Source organism: Triturus cristatus, chromosome 1_2 (assembly GCF_964204655.1).
Source record: "Triturus cristatus chromosome 1_2, aTriCri1.1, whole genome shotgun sequence".
NCBI classification, from domain to species: domain Eukaryota; kingdom Metazoa; phylum Chordata; class Amphibia; order Caudata; family Salamandridae; genus Triturus; species Triturus cristatus.
This window is the reverse complement of record NC_140580.1, coordinates 1,101,250,494-1,101,271,432: the sequence shown is the minus strand read 5'-3', so window position 1 is coordinate 1,101,271,432 and position 20,939 is coordinate 1,101,250,494. Positions and strand designations below refer to the sequence as shown.

General features: G+C 42.6%; 1 protein-coding gene across 1 annotated transcript in view; it reads left to right on the top strand.

Moving 5' to 3' along the window:
• SLC2A8 (solute carrier family 2 member 8) overlaps window positions 1-15,516 on the top strand; it is a 100,878-nt gene extending 85,362 nt beyond the window's left edge. The window contains exon 10 of the mRNA XM_085613712.1: window positions 12,282-15,516. Within this exon, the coding sequence (XP_085469838.1) occupies window positions 12,282-12,428 (147 nt within the window). The 3' untranslated portion in view covers window positions 12,429-15,516. The remainder of the gene's footprint in view (window positions 1-12,281) is intronic.
• Window positions 15,517-20,939: the final 5,423 nt, after the last annotated feature.

Here is a 20,939-nt window from a genome sequence, read left to right as displayed (position 1 = left end):
TCTACTTTAAGCTGAGGTATGTGATCTGAAGGCTTTGCTAGATGACGGCCAATGAAATGTATTATTTTAATTACGTTTTAAAAAATGCACAAATTCTAAATCAATTAATTCACCCACTCTTTTTAAGGCAAATTATTGGGAGAAATGTGTCACACTTTTATTGACCAGGACTCTATAGTGAATATAGTTATTAAATGGAATTAGCTTCCTGCAATTTGTTATATAATTGCACATACTACCCGGTATGGAGTATGGATACTGGAGAACCAAACAGGAGGGTCTTGAATCCCCGCCCACCAAGGAACATGGCTGATAGTTTAAGGCTTTGATTTGTTACAGGAAGGAAGGTCTACATGATTACATGAAGTAGTGTTAAGGTTCCAGAACTTTGCTGATTAGTGCTCAGTTGGACTCGAAGGTAGCATGACTGAAGGATGAATAACTAGCAACTGGCCTTTGAGGAGGGGACTAGTATTTTCCCTCAAAGTTTCATTTGTCCAAATTAAAGATTTCTGTTGTTAGAAAAATATTTAAACTTTATTGTGTTAAGTCTAGACTTAACCTGCTGTTCTAATGTTGATCATCACACTTCTTTTTCAATTAATCGTCTGTTTTCTCCCATAGAGTTGATTGAGATAAAGGACTCAGATGTTTTAGTACTTAATAATAGTTACGCATGTAGATGACGTGATATACCCAAGTGCTGCACTTGGTGAAGTCATGTTCGCTCTCGGGCTATGACATTTTTTTTATTCTACCAACAGGGTTGAAAACATAATCTGGGGTGCCATCTCGTATCTCCTACAACTGCTTTTGCTAAATTGCAGTGTCACAAATTTTTCTATTAGAGAAGATGTTAACCTGCCAAACCACGAAGTAATTCTTTTTTGACCGACAACCGGGCTTTAGAATCATTTGGGCTTTGTACCTTATTTTTGGTTTACAGGCATTATCCTGCTTTTGAAAGGGAGCATACGTACTTGGTCATTATCAATTTTCAGACTTCATTTAACTGTATTGATAGGGCAGGCTCAGGCATAGACCTTCATGACAGTCAGAGTGGGTAGTTACCACAATTGTATAGGGTTTCCGACACAAGTACTCCAATAAAACCTTTGATTGCAGACAAGTGTAAACAGTACTGTTGCATGGAAATATCCTTTGTAAATCAGGCTGTGTATGCATTTGTACGTTGTTGTATACTGTGATGCTTATCTTAGCACAATGCAACCTATCTTCAGTATAAATTCCGAAAAAATATTTACTTGCAGAGAAAGGTATTCAATTGAGCCTTCACTGCTGAGGCTTTCCCACCCAAGTGCTGAGCTCTTTTTTGGCTATGTGGAGTAATTTACCTTTAGACCTCCATAGCAGTTTGTTCCACATGAGGTATCCGCACCAAAGTTTCACCCTTTTTCCCAACATCATAGGGATTCTAACGGCATCCATGGTTTGTGGATTTCCCTGGAGGGGATGGAGAAAAAAAGCCAAAATATGGCTAAATTTGGGGATTTTCTGGGGACAAATGAGGAAAAAGTGTCTGGTTTTCTCCTAAAAAATGGCATCAATGAAGTGTTTGCTGTGCGTGCAACAATCACAGTCTTCCCAGGCTTTTAGGAACCTGCTGAACTGTATGGATTTGTTTTTTGCCACAGTTTTGGCATTTCTAAGAGGTACCCCATTTTTCCACTTTGAACCTACTTCCAGTTTGTGATGGAAACGGGTGTGAAACCACTGGTGATGCCGGATGTAGGAAGTTGGCTCTTTATATAGTGGACCAAAACGAGGTACACTCTGTAAAGAGTCCAGGCAAACTCCAGTTGGTTCCCAGAGGCACAAATGATAACCCAAATACTCTCTTTTGTGGTAGTGTGGGCGAGCAGTTGGGCTTATTAGAGGGTAGTGCTAAGCATTTGTTGACACACACACACAGGCAATACATGAGGCATTCACTCAGAAATAAATCCAAGACCAATTTAGAAAAATAAGTTTTATCTTTATATATATTTTGATACCTAGAACTTTTTTTTAATATAGATTTTAGCATGTAAGTAAATGTTCACTTAAATGCGCCTTTATGCACAATGCTTTCTTATAGTAGAGTTTCCATGAACCTCCTTCGGGACTGAGGGTCTTTAGTGGGCCAAAGTATTACCTGCAGTTTCTCGTTACCTGCCCTGGGGCGCCCGATTGCAGAGAGCTGGTCGTGTTGGTAGCTGTGCACTGCGCCAGTAAGGAAAAGGGGGGCTACCTAAAAATAGGCTGCACGGGTCTGGGAGCTCCCAACGAGGGGCTCGGGTCCCGAGTGTCTCAGGGCCAAAGGGGCACAGTTGGTTAGTTGGTACCTGGGTTGGGGCGCTCGGGTTCAGATTAGAAAAGGTTGGTTGGTCTCTGTGCGCCTTGGAACCTTGCAGTCGTTGGCCTTGCAGGTTGCTGGTGCCAAATCAGGACAGCTGGGTCACTCTGAAAGTGGGTCTCTCCAGTGCTGACTTCCCTCAATGGCTGCTTTGCTTTGGAGTCCTGCCTGAACTCTTACAGTTCATGCTTGGTGCAGGGCCCAGACCCCGGGGATTGGTCTGGTGTGGTTCCGGTTGGGCCTGGTGTCCTTTCACTCAGGAAGGGGACAGATCTTATCTTCAAGAGAACAGGGTTCTCTTCCTGGGGGCCCCCTACGTCAAGTTGGATGGGGAGCAGCGGCACGGTGAACCGGAATTTGCGTTTCAGTACCTGCGGACTGCAGGGGAATAACTTCTCTACTCCAAGGGATATTGCTTGGTGATTTGTAAAGGCTGCCAGTCTCCTGGGGTTCTTGGAAGCTTTTCAGCTGCAGGACAAGCTTCTGGGTTGCGATTGTCAAGACTCAGTGCTGCAGGCAGGGTTTGACGCCAAAAGTCGACAGCATTCTTCAGTTTTTGCTTGCTCTTGTGGCTCTGTGTCCTTCTCCTCTTAATCCTTCAAATCTAAGTTTCTGGTGTCAAGGCTGCCACCAAAATATGCAATTTAGGGATGTTACTGAGAGTGACTGGTAGTAGCCAATGGGCTACTTACCTTTAGGGTGTCTACACCCTCTATATGACCATTTCCTATGGGAAACTGGCATAACCCTGACCCAGAGAGCATAATTCCACCAACATCAAAATGGTGGAATTCTGAAAGCTCGGTCCACATCAAGTAGCTTGCCCTGAGAGTTGTACTAGCCTGGGAGGGGGCACTCCTCCTACCTAGCTTATTTTCCCACCAGTCCTGTTGCTGAATGGGCCCGGGGCAGGGGGTGGCATTTGCCCTGTCTGGGGAAGCCTTGGGTCGCATATCAAAGGCTGCAGAGGCATTTGAAGCCTCCTGCCTTGATATGCTGATTACATTAGCCATTCTGCTCAGAGGAGATGACAACACCTCCGGCTGGAGCAGACGTTGTGTTGTGATGTCATGTTCTTCTTAACTCACTGTGGAATGGAGAATGTAGTAATTTAGAATGCCTGAACTTGACGTTCTGGGTGTTCTACAACGGACGGTTACTGCTGTGGGGAAGCTGATGAGGGTTGACGAATAAACATACTCCTACACATTGCGTTCCTGTTTCCTTTATACTTCTACAATTTTGGCGACGATCTAAGGAAAACGCCAACCCTCCAAGGATCTACGCGTGCCGTGGGAAAAGAGAGGGCATATTAAAAACAGAAAGACGAAAGAAAGAGAAACTGTAAGTAAGGCTTGCCTACCTTTTTGGATTCATCCTCGTCAAAAGCGCAAACCCGTAGAGCAAACTCAGCTTCCCGTGAGTCACGCAGCTAATTGGAAGAACTAAAATAAAAATAAAAAAATTAAAAAAAGGGGGCACGATGCGCGTCGGTTACTACGTTGCTCGTCCCACTTAGCAACCGCGTATCCATTGCCGAGCAGGATTCCTGTGTCACACGTCAGCTCGCACTTGCGGACATCTTGCGTTGAAATGTACACAAGATCAGGCATCTAGCTAACGTATTGTGACGCGTCTACCACTACGTCTGCACGCTGTGGCGGACATTTTATTTCGTCTCCCTTGGTAACGCATAAACATTCACATCGTAAACGTTTTACGGAACTGTTTTAACGAGGAGTACAAGTGTCACTTCAGGGTTTTGGAAATCAAAGTGCGCGAGACCCGAACAAGTGCAAATACGTGCAAGAAATTAAACGGAGCAGATTTACACTGTGACACGCTCACATGAATTATAAGCGTGCCAAGCAAATGTGTGCAGAGATTAAATGGAGCAGATCTACACTGTGACACGCTCACATGAATTAAAAGTGTGCCAAGTTTTATCAGTGAAAAAACGTCTACACGTGAAAGTACTCTCACAATTTAACCCCGTTAGTGTACCTTTCAACACTTGTTGATCTTTATTGTTCTCCTAAGAAAAAAAAAACGCATTGTGTTTTTAGACATATTGTTTAGAAGGTGTTATTTTAACTAAAGAAAAACTTTGCATGTTTTAGTGTAAATTCAATGGTATTATCGGAGTAGTTTAATTTTTAAAACCTACATCCACATTGTTTTTTTTCATTGTCAAAATTTTTTTTGTTTGTTTTTTTTTGTTTGGTGTGTTATCAAGATGCAAAGTATCAACGCACCTCCTCCTTTCCTTCAGGTTCCAGGGGACCCACCTATTACATGGCGATCTTGGTACAGAGCATTCACTAAGTACCTGGGTGCAATTGGGGGTAATAGATACTGTCCGGAAAGGAAAAAATTCTTATTAGAACATAGTTTAGGCTTTGAAGGTCAGTCAGTTTATGAACATCTTCCACCCTATGAGGTCAGAGAAGATGAAGAAGATTGATGAATATCAATTAGCAGTAAAAAAGTTAGAAAAACAATACGATATTCCACCCAGTCTTATTGTCAATAGGCACAAGTTTTTCACTAGGGAACAGCAGCAGGACGAATCAATTGTTACTTATGTGGCTGCTTTGCGTAGTTTAGCGGCAGAATGTGAGTTTGAAAACTTTACCTCTCAACTCATTAGGGATCAGATTGTGGTCAGATGTTGGGACAAGAAAGTTCAAGAAAAATTAACGTTCAAGAATCCTTCACTCACAGAAACAATAGATATTGTAAAAAGTATAGAAATTTCACAGAAATCGTCAAAGGAGTTAAAAAAAAAGAATGAGGAGTCTGGTGTGTCAGTTGTTAAAGAAATTATTAAGGAGGGTACGGGGCTAACACAGAAAGGGCCTAGTAAATATCCTTTTTAAAAAAGAAGGAAAAGAAAATTTCTTCAGTCAAAAAAACATTTGTTTTAGGTGCGGTAACACAAGACATGGTTTTAATGGACGTCCTTGCCTTGCAATGAATGTAAAATGTAGATTGTGTTATAAGACTGGCCAGTTTGCAAAAGTGTGTCAAACACCAAAAGAGAATATCAAAGTTAACACTGTGATTGAAAGTGATATCACCTATTAAGATATGAATGTGCAATTTGAAAGAGACATGATTGTTGTAGGCCAAAGTGATGAAATGGATTGTGTTGATCCATACGAGAACATTATTGTTGATGGTAAAAGTCTGAATTTGTTAATTGATTCTGGAGCAAGAATGACCATCATCACTGAAGAATTGTTTAAGAAAATGTGGAATGAAAAGCCTTTGCTACCTCCAGATAGAAATCCTTTTACTTATGATGGGAGAAAGATAGAACTAACAGGTTATTTTGAAAGTCATTTAAAGTTTAAAGAGAAAGTGATTGCTGGTAAGATATATGTAGCAAAGAAGGGGCTGAATATTCTACGGTGGTACCACCAAGGGTTATTTGGCATGACGCTCAGGCCAGGCAGAAAAATTCAAGTTTCTTTGGTTCCAGACCATCCTTGTGCTAACCTTTCTGTTCAGATACCCAGTGATGTGGAATGGGTAGACAAATATAAGGATGTATTCAGTGATAAATTGGGAAGGATTTCTGGATTCAAACATATGATCAAAGTGCAAAGTGGTGCCACTCCAGTTAAACACAAATTAAGGAACGTTCCTTTCAGCGTACGAGATGAGTTATCACAGATTCTTAAAAAAATGTGTGAGGATGATGTCATAGAACCAATTAAATCGTCTATTTGGTTATCTCCTTTGGTGATCGCAAGGAAAAAAAATGGCCAACTTAGGGTCTGTGTGGACCTTAGAAGTTTAAATAAGGTGATTTGGATAGACTCCCATCCTCTTCCACGTATTGATGACATTGTTTCTACTTTTTCTGGAGCAAAAGTGTTTAGCAAAATAGATCTATCCTCCGCCTATCATCAGGTAGTACTTGATGAATCATCTAAACATTACACCGCTTTTGTCTCTCCCATCGGGACATTTCAATTCAAAAGAATGCCTTTCGGGCTAGCTTCCGCCGCTTCTGTTTTCCAACGTGTGTTAGAGAATGTGTTGAGTGGTATAAAAGGAGTTGTTACGTTTCAAGACGATATTTTGGTGGCAGGAAAAGACCTTCAACAACATTGTGAATTAATGGAACAAGTTCTAGTAAGACTCAAAAAGGCGGGGATTGTTGCTAATCTTAAAAAGTGTGAATTCAATAAGGAAAGCATAGAGTATCTCGGTCATGTCATATCTGAGAAAGGGATTTCACCAAGACCTGGTCTAATTGACGCCATAACCAAAGCACCGTGTCCAACAAAAAAAGAACATGTTTCATCATTTTTAGGGGTTTGTGAGTTTTATGCTAAATTTGTTGAGAACCTTTTGGCAAAAACTGCAAATTTGAGGGAGCTGCTTAAAAAAAAAAGAAAATCTTCACTTGGTCTACTGAGTGTCAAGTGGAATTTGACAATCTAAAGAAAGAAATCAGTTCTCCAAATATTTTAGCACCGTTTGACTCTTCCAGACAATGTATCATCACAGTAGATGCAAGTAATGAAGGTTTGGGTGCGACTCTGTCTCAGATAAACAAGCATGGAAAAGAAGTTACGTTAGGATTTGCGTCTAGGTCACTGAGCGTCAATGAAAAAATATATTCTGTGATTGAGAAGGAGCTTTTAGCATGGAAAGGTGGAAAGGTTTAAATGTTTCATTTGGGGTAGGAGGTTTGTGTTGCAATCTGATCATAAACCTTTAGTGAATATTTTATCTGGTACAGTTATAAGAGATCATACCCCAAGAATCTCGAGATTGAGTGCAAAATCATTGCAATATGACCTTAAAATTGAATACATCCCTGAAGGGAAAAATGTTAGGGCAGATTTTCTATCACGTGCTCCAATTTCTATTGAAATCAAGTCTGATGAGTGTGATGAAGATTTTGATGAATGCCTGATAGCTTCTGTGGATGTGTGCCAAGGACATGCTATCACTGAAGAAGAATGGAAATTGAGTATGGAAGAAGATGGGGATCTTGCCATTATTAAAAAGTGTGTGATTGAAGGTTGGCCAAGGGAACGAGTGTTGCCTGTTAATTTGCAAGTTTATGCAAAAATTGCTGATGAACTTCATGTTCAGAGGAATGGAATTTTGATGAGAGGTGATAGATTTGTTCCTCCTTTCGGTTTGAGGCAAAGAATTATTGAAAATGGACATGAAGGGCATTTGGAACAAACCATAACGAAAAGGAAAACTAGAGAGGTTTACTGGTGGCCAGCTATGGACACCGAGATCATTAACAAAATTGAAAGATGTGTCATTTGTGCTAACAGTGACAAGAGTATTAAGCTTACTACTTTTCCGTTACAACACTGTAGCTTACCTGAAGGGCCATGGATTAAGATTGCTATCGATTTCATCGGTCCGTTTAACATGCTACCACATCAATACAGGTTTGCTTTAGTCATTGTGGACTATTTTAGCAAGTGGTGGGAGGTTGATTTTATGGAAGAGCCCAACACTAGTGCGGTTTTAAATTCTCTAAAAAAAAATTTCCTTAGGGAAGGATTACCTAAAGAACTGGTTTCCGATAACGGTGTTCAGTTCACTTCTAGTGACATGAAGGTTTTCCTGCAGAAAAATGCTATGGTTCATAAACGGATTGCTCTTTATCACCCACAAGCAAATGGTTTGGTGGAAAAAATGAATAGGACGTTGGTTGAATGTATACAGTGGTCAATACAAAATTCTGTACCTGTTCTAGAGGCTGTTGAGAGCATGTTGTGGTCTCACCGCACTTCTCCCAACGCCATTACGGGTAAAAGTCCTTTTGAACTTTTGAGGGGCGTGTTTCATTGTCTAAGTTGTGTCCCCCATGGTTAAGGTCATTTCAATCTAAAATGGACAAGAGCAACCCTGGTGATAAGATGTTAAGATCAAAGGTGGATCTGTACCAAAAAAAAATGAAAGAGTATTATGATGATAAGCATAGAGTTGGTGTGAATCACACAAAGATAGAGGTGGGTGATTGGGTTTGATTCAAGATTCCCACGCATGTTGTAAAAGGGAATTCTAAGTTTAAAGATCCCGTACAAGTTGATGCAGTGTCTAAAAATGCTGTTAGGGTCAAAGGACGTGAATGGTGGAATAAGAATAGAGTACATAAAATAATTACCAATAGTGAAGAGGAGAATGTGCAAGGTATGAATGATTGTTGTCAAAGTTTTGGATCGTCAGATGTTGGTAGGAAAAGCAACTCTGACGAAGAGACTTTTCCTGTTTTGCGCAGAAGCAAAAGGAGTTTTTCCAAACCAATCAGGTTTCGTGATGTATAAAGGGGTTCTGAGGATTCAAGACGACATTTATCTTTTCTTTACACTTGTCGTTTTCTTTCCTTTATTTATTATATTGTATTATTGTTTTTCTTTAAAATGTTTGTAAAAGGAGGGAAATGTGTTGTGATGTCATGTTCTTCTTAACTCACTGTGGAATGGAGAATGTAGTAATTTAGAATGCCCGAACTTGACGTTCTGGGTGTTCTACAACGGACGGTTACTGCTGTGGGGAAGCTGATGAGGGTTGACGAATAAACGACATACTCCCACACATTGCGTTCCTGTTTCCTTTATACTTCTACACTTTGTTTCTGCCATCGGCGAGCACAGGCTCTCATCTGTAGGGGTAGGAACCCTGTCTGTGGTGGCAGGCTGGTCTGCACCAGTCAGTCAGCACACTAGCAGTCAGTAGGTTTTCAGGGGACACCTCTAAGGTGCCATCGAGGTGCATGTATTAATAAATCCATCATTGGAATCAGTGTGGGCTTATTAATATGAGATGTTTGATACCAAACATCTCTAGGGTCAGTGAAGCCATCATGTAGCTGGGGAACTCGTAAATACCAATGTCCAGCACGTGTACTCAAAATGGCTTTCCTGTTCACTTGTAATATCTAAGAATCAACTTGGATATCACAGGAGCACATTTGCTCATGCAGGTATGTCCTCACATGTAGTATAGTGCACCCTGCCTTAGGGCTTTAAGGCCTGCTGTAGGGGTGTCTTATATATACTGCGTGCAGTGTTTACAGGCATGGTCCAAAGGAGGTGTGCCATGTCATGTCTTCGCTTTTCTGTGCATCATGGCACACAGCCTGCAATGGCAGTTTGTATGTCGGTGCTGAGAGGTCCCTTAGAGTAGCACGATACAGGGACTTACAAGGGGTGCTAATCAATCAATCGATCAAGGTGTTTTAAGTGTCCTACTCACCAATGAGGGTCCCAAGGCGCTGGAGGAGGGAGGGAGCAGCTCCGGTCAGTTGAAGAGCCAGGTCTTGAGGGTGTTACTGAAGCTGTGCAGGGTGGAGGAGCGCCTGATGTTGATCGGCAAATTGTTCCAGGCCTTGGCCTCGATGTAGGAGAAGGTTCTCCCACCTGCTCTTGCTCTACGGATGGTCGGGGGTTCGGTAAGGGTGAGGTCGGCAGATTGGAGGTTCCTCTTGGGTATGTGGAAGGAGATTCTCTCGTTGAGATATTGAGGTCCTGTGTTGTGGAGGCATTTGTAGGCGTGGGTCAGTATCTTGAAGGTTACTCACTTCTCAACGGTGTTGGGTGATGTGTTTGTGTCGAGGGATGCCGAGGACAAGTCTGGCTGCTGTGTTCGTATGGACTGCAGTTCGCGGAGCAGAGACTTGTTGATCCTGGCGTAGAGGGCGTTTCTGTAGTCCAGTCTGCTGGTTATGAGTGCGTGGGTGAGGGTCTTCCATGATTCGGGGGGGATCCATTTGAAGGTCTTGTGGAGGGTGTTGTAGCAGGTTGAGGTGCCGGCGTTGACCTGTCGGGTCATGTAAAGGGAGGAGTTGAGTATGATGGCAAGGTTTTGGGTGTGGTCCGTGGGGGGAGGGGCTGCCGAGGGCAGTGGGCCACCAGGTGTTGTCCCATGCAGAGGGGAGGGTCCGAGGACCTCTGTCTTGGATGCGATGTCCTTCCTGGAAGTTGAGTCTAACGGTATTACCAATTGGCAAACAGTTGTGCAGTTTTATGGAAAGACATCTGTCACTGGGGACCTCGGTAGCAGGATCCCAGTGCACTTCTGTCAAAATTGCATCAGATTCCAGGCAAAAAGTGGGGGTGACCATGTCAAAAAATGCACTTTCCTACACTGGAACGCTATACATTTCTGGAAAGTGTAAAGAAAGTAACTGTTGAAAGAGAAAAATGTGTACAAAAAACTGTCATTTGTGACTACGTTTTCAACTGTAACTTCTTGTCGCAATGGCCAATTTACAAAAGTATGTCCGCTAGACTCTTCTGGTTGTGGAGGTATACAAGGGTTGTCGGTTTTTCAAGAATCTGAGGTACGCAGCACCAACAACTGAACATTTTTTTTGTGTATTGAGAATAGAGCAATTCATGTGGTATAATATAAAGAGTGAAGCTTGACTTGACTGGCCTGTCCTTCAGTCATCCCCTGGTATTTCAGAGGGCCCACAGGATCCGTCTTTGTTGAACACCACCCAAAGAAGGCCCAAGGCAGATCATTACCTGCTTCTTGCCTCACCAGCAGGCCTCAGGTGATCCAGGCAGCAAATAAAAAGCATGGTTCTTTCCTTCAGGACTGGCATAAGAACTTCCTGTCCCAGGACTTTTACCTGGAAACTCAGGCCACTCGTAGACTCTTTCTTTAACTATGACAACCCCTTTGGCAATTTGGCAATCACTATGGTCTCCTAGAGCAAGCCATTATACTGATTACACATGTCAACAAAACAATGGAGTTCCTTGATTCTTGGCCAGCTGGAGGGGTATTTGGAGGCGTTCGCACCACCTGACATGGACCAGGAACCCCCTGCAGACTCTTCGGATGCCCCGCCACCACTTCAACCCCTGACCCCTCGAAGTCCCCTTCAAAAGAATGCTAATGCATGGACAAGGTCTCCAGACAGTGGTCAGGGGGCCGTACCCCATGATTGTGGTTTATTTGATGATGTAACCATTTTGCCCCCAAAAGGGAAAGCTGACATAAGGTGCGGGCTTTGGTAAAGCCGAACCTCGCTCTCCCCCCTGATTCCCCCCCAACCCCCTGCCCCCAAACCCAACATGTTATACCATTTTCTTTCCCCTGGGTGGTGCAATCACTCAGGGAAAACACCAATCCGGTGTCCGGTGCTTTCCCTTCCAATATCTTCAATTATATTGCCAATAGTGCTTTCCCTGGCCATTGATTTCCAGCTGTTATCCACTAATTGGAGTACATTTTGGGAGATGGTTACAGATGTAAGGGGGCCTCCCTTACATAGCCTTAACACTTATCCTTTGTTAAGCTCCCTCTGTCTAGTCACCCAGTTTATGCCCATCCAGCAGACTAGCCCTATTTTCCTTAACTCTTTCTGCCTCATCTACCAAATTTCTCCAGCAGACTTTAGTAGCCCCTACCTGCCTCCAGCCCATTCGCAGTCAGCCTTCTTGGACTCTTGTGTGGACAGGGCTTACATGGGTGGCATGGGTACATGCTACGATCATCACTGAAGATGTAAAGTTATATTCTTTTTAAATTGTGTATGCAAAAAAGCTGATTGTTTGAACTTTGGTGGGCTAGCGGGTCAGTTCTATTAGTATTTGAAAAGTCTAACAATAACATTTTGCTTTTTTTTTTTTTCGTAAAGGTGAATTTACTTATGCATTTATAATTTTAGAAATCCAGCACTTTGACCTTATTCTTCGAGTGAAAGTCAATGGGCCCTTACCTTCTAACTGTACACAGTAGTTTCTAAAGTGGCTGTATTGTCCATTCAATTTGAGCCCGGCGATTTTCCTGCCTTCTACCTTACTATGCTTAATTTTCTGTCTGTAGAAGTTTGTTACTGAAATATAAAGTTTTTTTGTTTCTTAGTATCAGTTTCCCGAATTGTCTTTCAAACGCTTTTTAAAAATCTTTTTATTATTTATTTTAGATTTCACTGACGTCCTATGGCACCTTTTGGCTATTTGCGGGCTTCTGTGTCCTAAATGTATTTTTCACCGTCTTCTGCGTCCCTGAAACCAAAGGAAAAACCTTGGAACAAATTGAGGCCCACTTTAGAAGAACAACACAAATCTGATTGGCTTATTATTGGGAGAACCTTCACATTCTGGCATCTTTAGAATGTCTGACAGTATCCACTATTGAAGAGGCAGAAATTGGTGGAATCCCAAGAGTTCAGCGGTGTGTGGTATTCGCGCAAACAGATCCCGAGATGGCGTTTATTAATTTTGCCAAATTTACTTTTTTGTCCAAAAGTGCTGTATGCAGATTTAATGATCTAAAGACCATAACAAAAGTTGAAAGATACTATTAACATACAACATAAATAACAGAACAGTTGAGAAGACGCACAATGAACACCAGCTACCCACACCACAAACAATAAATACAGCCTGCAATTGACATTCCTCACTACAGAGGGAATGACGTCTCATCTACCCAACAATTGAAAGGTAGACAATGATACAGTTTCCACTTTAGGCTAATGAAATGTGGTACATGTTGTAGGCCAGTGGGTAGTGAGCTGCAAATGTTGTCTCCTCATAGCCAAATATGAACTGTTTGGGAACTTTTCCTGTGAGCAAAGGTTACACATTGATACATTGGTGCTTGGTGATACGTGAAATGACTGCTCCGATACGAGCCAGTTATGACTCAATCTGGCTTCAGAAGTGTGGTTGATTTCTAATTCAGACTTTGTCTGGAAACCCAGATAGGTGGATTTACAGTATTTGGGTCTGAACAGCACATTATCATGGCCAAAGCTAGTCTAGGATTTCTACCTGGCAAAGGACAGACCATCGGCAGATATATGTAGACTGTTTTGTTACTTTCTTTTCAGGGTCTTCCAAGAAGATCCAGCTGTGAAATGTGGATTTGATTCCAAGCCCTCTTGGCACATCATGGAAATGTCAGCGTTTTGGTTAAGTGGAAGATGAGGAGCCCAGGTTGGTGCTGCTTGAACTAGGATCACTGTTTAGCCCCAATTTAAGAACAGGCTGGCAACTATTCCAGCACGGCTGATCACTGGGAAAGCCCAGATGCAATCTGCATGTGTTTATGATTCTAGTCTTGTATTTTCCTAAGTAAGTGACTTCTCTTGTTTTTCCATTTCCGTCTGAATTTAACACACTATGAAGCAAATACCTGAAAGACAAGATTTTTGAAGCACAGCTCTTGGTCTACTCATTCAATTGATAAAGTTAAAGGTCATCTGTCTGTTTCCTTGCCATGTAAATGAGTTGATTCCTGTGAACATCAGGCCATTCCCTACACTTGTAGCCATGTTGTAGCATGCTTTAAGCAGAAATACACTTCCATGATTAAAAACTCCTCCATGACCCCCGTCCTAGCCCCTGTCATTCCTATCTCAATTTTCTGATCATAACGTTCTGATCATTTTTGTTACATTTACATACAGTGAAGATTGAAAAGGCTGAACTGTGACTTGTTCTACCAGTGACAAATTGAAGAGTGTGACCATGGCCCCAGAAAGTGATACCAAAGACTTGTTTTATAATCAGGAAGTGTGTTTTTAGGGCTCATCTGCCAGACATTGCAAGCTGTGGGATGTCCGAGACCAATTATATGCATACAGCAGGCTTTGACTGCCGATTGTTTACTATTTGACTTTACTATAACTTCCATTTGCTTGCTCTTCATTCTTGAACTTTCGTGGACTTTCCTTGTGTTTATCCTGCCCTTGGAACATGAATGCATTACTTGTGTCCTTCCTCTGCTTTTTCCAAGCACCACTTTTTTTCTTGTTGGTGAAGAACTCCAGGAGGGTGCATGTGTTTTCCAGCTGTATCCCTTGTGTTCCTCCCCACCCATTACAACTGCACTTTCTGTTGCTAATGTGCTTCTCCTTGCCCCTTCCGTGTTGTGCTTACTGTATTATACTTCAACCCGCATTTCTTTCTCACTTGTGCGCTTCTCCCCAGCCCACACCACATTGCTCGCTCTCTTGCCAGTTGCTTCTCAATCCGACCACCGCCTTTCATGTTGCTTCTGTTTCCCCCCACTCTATATGTTGCTTCCCCCTAGGAAGGCGTGTTGGTTCCTGCTGCCTACGTCCTACCTGTTGCCCCCATAAGTGCACTTCAAAAGAAAATAATTTTGTCCAACTAATGTTTTGTTTTTTATATATCAATTTAGCTTGGTATATAAAAAAAGGCGTTTGCATCATTTTGTAGTCGCATGCATGCTCGCCTACAAAATGACGCTGCTACTGTGTCATAGCATTACGTTGACATGCAGCATAGCACAGAGGATGCTGTACAAAAGTGGCTAAAAATCATTGTTATTTGAGTTGCATGATTTGTTCAAAAACGAGAGTACAGGGTTTTAAGACAAGATATTGTACTCGAACGTTCCTCCATTTATTGATAAATAAGTTACTTTGAAGTGTCAATGTACTTTAACTCAATGTGCCTTTTGTTTTCAAGGTTTCTCATTCTACAAAACGATTCTGTTTATGTATTATGTGTTCTGTATGCTTTGAGATTTCCTTTTTTATCTGTTTTTCTTATTTGTACGAGCTTATGAGCTCGCAGCTGGAACTTTGTATGGAATACATATTTTGTGGGCAATTACTTGAAATGGTCATACTGTTCGATGAACTTCCTTAATTCAGACCCTTTATTGGGCGGAACATACAGAATTAACATTCTTTCTGTGACATATGACTTAATTGTTGCTTTTGCTATAAGGTAGTAGGAAACTTGTTCCACTCTCTCATTAAATAGTTTATATTTTTTACAAGAGCATTTCCGGCCTTCTCAGGGTGTTGTTGCTTTAATGGCATAGCATACAATGAGGAAATGTGTTTTTATAGGTCATATACAATAATTGATTCTTAAGATCTTCCGTAATACCACTTTGCAGTGTGCTTTCACATGCCTAAAATCATGTTAAGGATCTGTAAGGTTAGAGCTAGCACTTTAAGTATTAACTTTGTATATTCAATAATGAGCAGATCTGCTCCAACTAACATACTCATTGAGCCATTGTGCATATAAATGTGTCATGTCACAATTATGTTGATCCAGCTATTGTGTAGCACTGTTTCTGATGTGCATTGACTGTGTTTTTTTTTATTTTGAAATCCTGTTAGAATTGTTGTATATATGCCCATGGGGCTGCATTAAAAATGTTTACAACTGTTTTAGTTTTGGATTGTTTATTTTCATCTCCATGCCAGATATCATATGCTACTTGTTTGAGGGGTGGTTATTTTTTTGGAAGGCACATATAGTTCTCCTGAAATATGAGCTGCTGCCATTTTCTGTGAGGATTTGTGTTCTGAAAGTCCTTAATTCAGACCCTTTCTTGAAAGTAACATATAGAATTAGATGTTTTTTGTAACATGTGACTCAATGCTAAGGATTAACAAAAACAATCATAAATTGAAACAAAGGATGCCCCACTCTTCTTCCGTAGAAGGTTAAGAGCCTAGATGTCATCTTTGGGGTACAATATTCTGCCATATCTCAAGTGAGTGTGGATTTGATTGATTGATTGATTGATTGATGTACTTGTAGAGCGCAGCTATCACCCTACGGGCATCTTGGCGCTTGCATTGGGAACCCGTCCTGGTTTTTCCCTGTAAGATAACCCGTACTGGGCATCCCCAAGGTGAAAGCCAGGCATCCCGCCGCGGGGGGCCGTTGTGGAGATTAAGCAGGCTTGTTGCCCAGAGCTGCATAGTGTGAACTCGTGCTTAGAGTGGGCACCGAAGCGAGAATTATCGAGTCCGTGGACAATTGGGCTCTGGACCCTGCCGCGTCGGGAATCGAACCCAGGTCCCGGGTCTGATCTCTGCTTCAGGGTATGCCTCCTCTAACCAGTGAGCTACACTTCTCCATTTAGGAGTGTTTCACTGGTAACATGTGCAAACATACACTGCAAAAACACAGGCTACCAAAATCTCAACCTTAATCAAATATCTTCGTACACAACATTTGAACTTGACTACAGATACTCTAGAAATGGAATTAGACTAGTAAAGTAACCCAATGCCAATATCTTAGGGAAGTGAAGTAGGCTGAGAGGGTTATATAAAGTAAAACAATTGACAGTCTGTACTACATGGTCTATCGTTTTGCAAAAATCTGTTTTTCCAGCCTGTTTTCACAAGTAACCCATCCCATAATTGTGCCTAATTAACAAGTTGCTTACCTTTAGTAACGCTTTATCTGGTAGATACTCTATCTAGCCATAAATGCCTTACCGTAGAAAATTCTCAGGAGTCAGACTGGATAAGGCCCATCCTACACTGCTACCAACTACCCGCTCGGTTCCAACTACCAGCTCGGTTCCACATTCTAGATCTACTCTGGAACCCCAGGCCGATGTCTCTTTTTGTCAGCATGAAAGCGTCTAGGGGAGGAAAATCGTTAGCCAATCAATCATTACAGTTCTAATGAACTATGACATCCGAAATATCACAGACTCCCAATCAAGTTTAGTTAGTTTATTACAAAGCCAAGAACAGTTATACATACAAACACATAAAAATAAGGGTGTTGGATATACATTGGCACTAATACAAAGCCAAACCTACGGGTGAAGTTAAGGCAGTGCAACATGCACAGAATAATCAGTTCAAGAATTAGGATGCAAAAGATTATGGCCCCAAAGTCGTGATTCCCCTTCGTTGGAGGTACGTATGTATAAAGCATTAGTCTGTCCCCACACTACCACTAACGGGACATACCTATTTAGCATTTCCCCAAGGCAAGATCCATAAAGGTGTCAGTGCATGAAGTCTTCCTTAGAAGTCTCTTCACGTTTAGATGGGTCAAGCAGCATAAAGCTGCGGAGCTCATTCTACGATGCTCTCTCTCTCTCAAGGCAAAAGCAGAAGTCCCCTGCCACTGTCCCTAACTGTGATACTTCATTTGCAGGTGGTATCCCAAGATACGTTTCGGCATCACCACATCCAGTCAAGCCACCTCCCTGTAGGTAACTTTCCAGGTGGCAGCAATGCTCCCAGGCCTCTGCAAGATGACTTTGCTTCCCAGGCTTACTCCGATGAGAAAGTACAAACGTTCAATCTATCCTCTTCTCCAAAAGCCTAACTCCTAAAACAAAGACATCATTCTACTTAACAAGTATGAGTTCTTCGCCTGCAAAAGAAATGTGAGAAAGATCAATTCCAACATGCACGTGAAATTTGCTAGTTAGTCTGATGCAAGAGCTTCCAGGGAAAAATATATTTTAGGCCTACAGAAATGGGTACACATAAGAAATGGCACAAGCCTCATGAAGTTACATATATAAAATGAACATTATTACTGACAACATCTAAGTTAACCTGTGCACATCAATTGTGTGAGTACTTGTCAGCGACGTATGAATTCTGCACGTTAATGATTGCGACTAACCACACAATAGTTGCAATGTAGATTTGTTCATTTTTACATTGAAAATATCCCTAGCACATAAACTTTCAAGTTATTACAGTTTACGTTGTGATGGTAAAAGTTAATAAAGTTTAGGATTATATGTTGGTGCAGTGTAAAATTTGCGCTCTAACAGGGGCTTACCGTGTATAGATAGAAAATTGGAAAGTGACCACTGCACAAGTCTCCACACCTGGAGAACGTTGGTTTACTTAGAAAACTTCAACCATGGTTCTGCCTTCTGCAAGAAACAGAAGCACTCTCCTTTCAGAGGAGATCTCCCCAAAACATACATGTGGCCTGGGCCTAAACGCTCAATCTAATGGACATTTCTCTCAGTAAGTGTTGGTGCTTTACTGTGTGATAATTTTGTAGCCCATAATGTGTTCGAATGGAAGTTCATAACTGAGGCTGTTCAACAAATCTATACATTCAAATAGAATGGATGCACAGACGCACCCAACGCATGCACTTTGAAGGGCAGGAGCTTGACCGCAGCCTAGCGAGCGTTGTACTCGGCTTCTCGATGCCTCGGTGACTGGCCATAGCTCCGACCCAGTGGCCAAAGAGAGAAGACGAAGGCTGTTGCTCTTGCTTTCCCCCGAGCCCGAGAGCAGGCAGCTCTGAGCCACTGAGAGCACTTGGAGAGGCTGCTTTTGTTCTTGCCACCTGCTTGCTCGCTTGCTGCAAGTTTGTGGATCCGCTCCTGGTCCCCTGTGCTCTACGGACCTGGACCAAAAACAGGGGCATAAGCGAGCAGAGGAACAGTAGAGCGGGCTGACTGGCTGTTGTGCAAAATGGCCAGTGGTCAGGGAGGACACACTGAGGCTCTGCGTTTGGACCCCCGTCCGAATAATACGGTGAGGTGTGACAGCAGTGCTACTTGTTGGAACGGCCCAAATTGTTAAATTGCCCCCCTGTAGCTTTAATTTATTTCTGCAGTCAGGCTTGGGTTTTCTTCATATTTCAAATCAAGCGCAACTTTCGTCCAAATGTAAGGGGTGGGCAATGTAGATAGTTTCCACTGCTGGTTGGTTGAGCCCTGTGTCACAGTAGCAGCCCAGCCAGGTTCAGGTGTGGCTTGTGACAGGGTGCACTCCCTCCCCTCCCCTCTTCAGATCGAACTTATAATACCAGTCGCACTAAAAAATATAGCCACTGGATGAAACCGGACATACTTTCCAACAAACTAAACTGCAAAACTGCACCTTATAACTGCCTGCGTGCTTGCGACCCCCTCCCTTAGATACAAGCACTAAGGAGTTCTGCTGAGTGGACGAGGTGGTGCAGGAAAGCGGAAGCAAAACAATTTGCATACATGTTATACAAGGAGCCTACACGTAAGGCCAAGCAAAGTAAAATAACACAAGAAAATAAACACCATATTCTAACATACAGAAAACGGAGTAAATAAAGGAAATAAAAGACCAGAGGCAAAGTAAGGCCACTTTTTTCATTGGAGCCAAAACTGAGGTCTGGGTGTTCTCGAGGGACCCTGCTACAACAACTAAAGAAACCGAGAAAGATGAAAATGGCTAAAGCCAATCCAACTCTTGACGCTGTAGATCCTTTAGCGGATCAAATTGCACTCACTGTATCATGTGATTGGCCCACATTGTTAGATGCACCAGGGGCTCCATTTAGTTACAGGAACAGTGCTACTTCTCAGTTTTCTAATTCAGATTACTTAAATATTTCAGGAAAAAACTCTCAAGTGGAAGGAATGCCATCAAACTCCACAAATACATCTGGATCAAACCCAGCGGAATCTCCAAGATCACCAACTAATGGTGTAATACACTTAATTGATGTGACATTTGTTGATCGCAGGGAAGTTGACATCAGCTGAAGACCGAACACTGACAGCTCCAGTGCCTGGCCCATGCTCTGTGTTGACTATAAAAGCTCACGCTAATTGCAACTTAGGGAATATTCCTTTATACCATTGCCAACCATGGGTCAAATCTCCATCAAGCCAGTGTAAGAACAAATCTCAAAAAGAGCCATTAAAGGAATGCTACCATTAACGACCAATCAGACATAAATAATAAATTAATCAACTGTACTTGTGCACATATCATAGCTAAAGTTGCAGTGCTGCCTAAAATAGAGGGTGAAGTTGTGAATGAAGTTAAAATTACATTGCTGCAACATTGCCCTCAACCTGCAGACACCCTGGATCCAAGGCATAGACCATGTCAATTTCAGGAAGATCAGAATAGTCGAATGGCTCAGCAGGCTGCAAGTGATAATATGCGTGTGGAGGAAGCATTACCTGAAACAGCTGATCTGGTAATTGCTAAACCGGATGAGGGAGAAGATACATGGTCAGTGACTGGCTACCGCCCTCCCCCTATGACCACACCACCCCCGGACACAGCACCCAGACGGGTATCTTTGGAAGGCGGGGGGTCGCGAAACCCCCCGGCCGTATTTATTAAGTACAAAAACAATAAATTTCAAATTTGCATGATAAACGGTTATACAAAATTCAGCAGGACATTAGATACATTATTGTCAACAGGTGTGAGTGTCTATCCTTAACAAAGACTCTAATACAGGTTGTTTCCTAACCGAGTCTAACATCCTCCTCTGCATTTTGTATACTAACATTTCTGGGCCATATGGCAAGGTCGCTAACCGGTGTCAGGTCCTACTAGCTGCGCCTCCCCTACAGGTGTGCGCATGCGCAGCCGGGCCCGGTAATTACCCGGTCCACGCCGTGAACTTCATTTACCCACTAAAGGAGGGCCCTTACTCTGCGCCATCCGGTGACGTCATGAGTATGCGCGCGCGGGGTGGCTACCAGCCTAAGGAAAGCGTGACTCCCCAACCCGCGCCCCTTTGAAGCACCAGTTACCTTGCCCCTGAAGTTCTAGGAGGGGCCAATGGCCCCTCCCCCTGGGCGGGCACCTCCGTAGGATGATGCCCGCCCCCTCAGACCTTCAAATAGTTGCTCACCGGTCATGACCTTACCGCATGCCCCTCATACCTAATAAATACGACTACCTAAGGGAGAAAATTCTAAAGGACAACTACACTGACTAAAATCACAGGTCATGTATAACATCATAAAGCTACAAGGGAAAGAAAAGGCCTAAACACGACTGCAACAGTTACACATAGTCCAGTATCATTCGCTACCTTGGGAGAAAAAAGGCCTACAAGCAAGCATAGTCAAG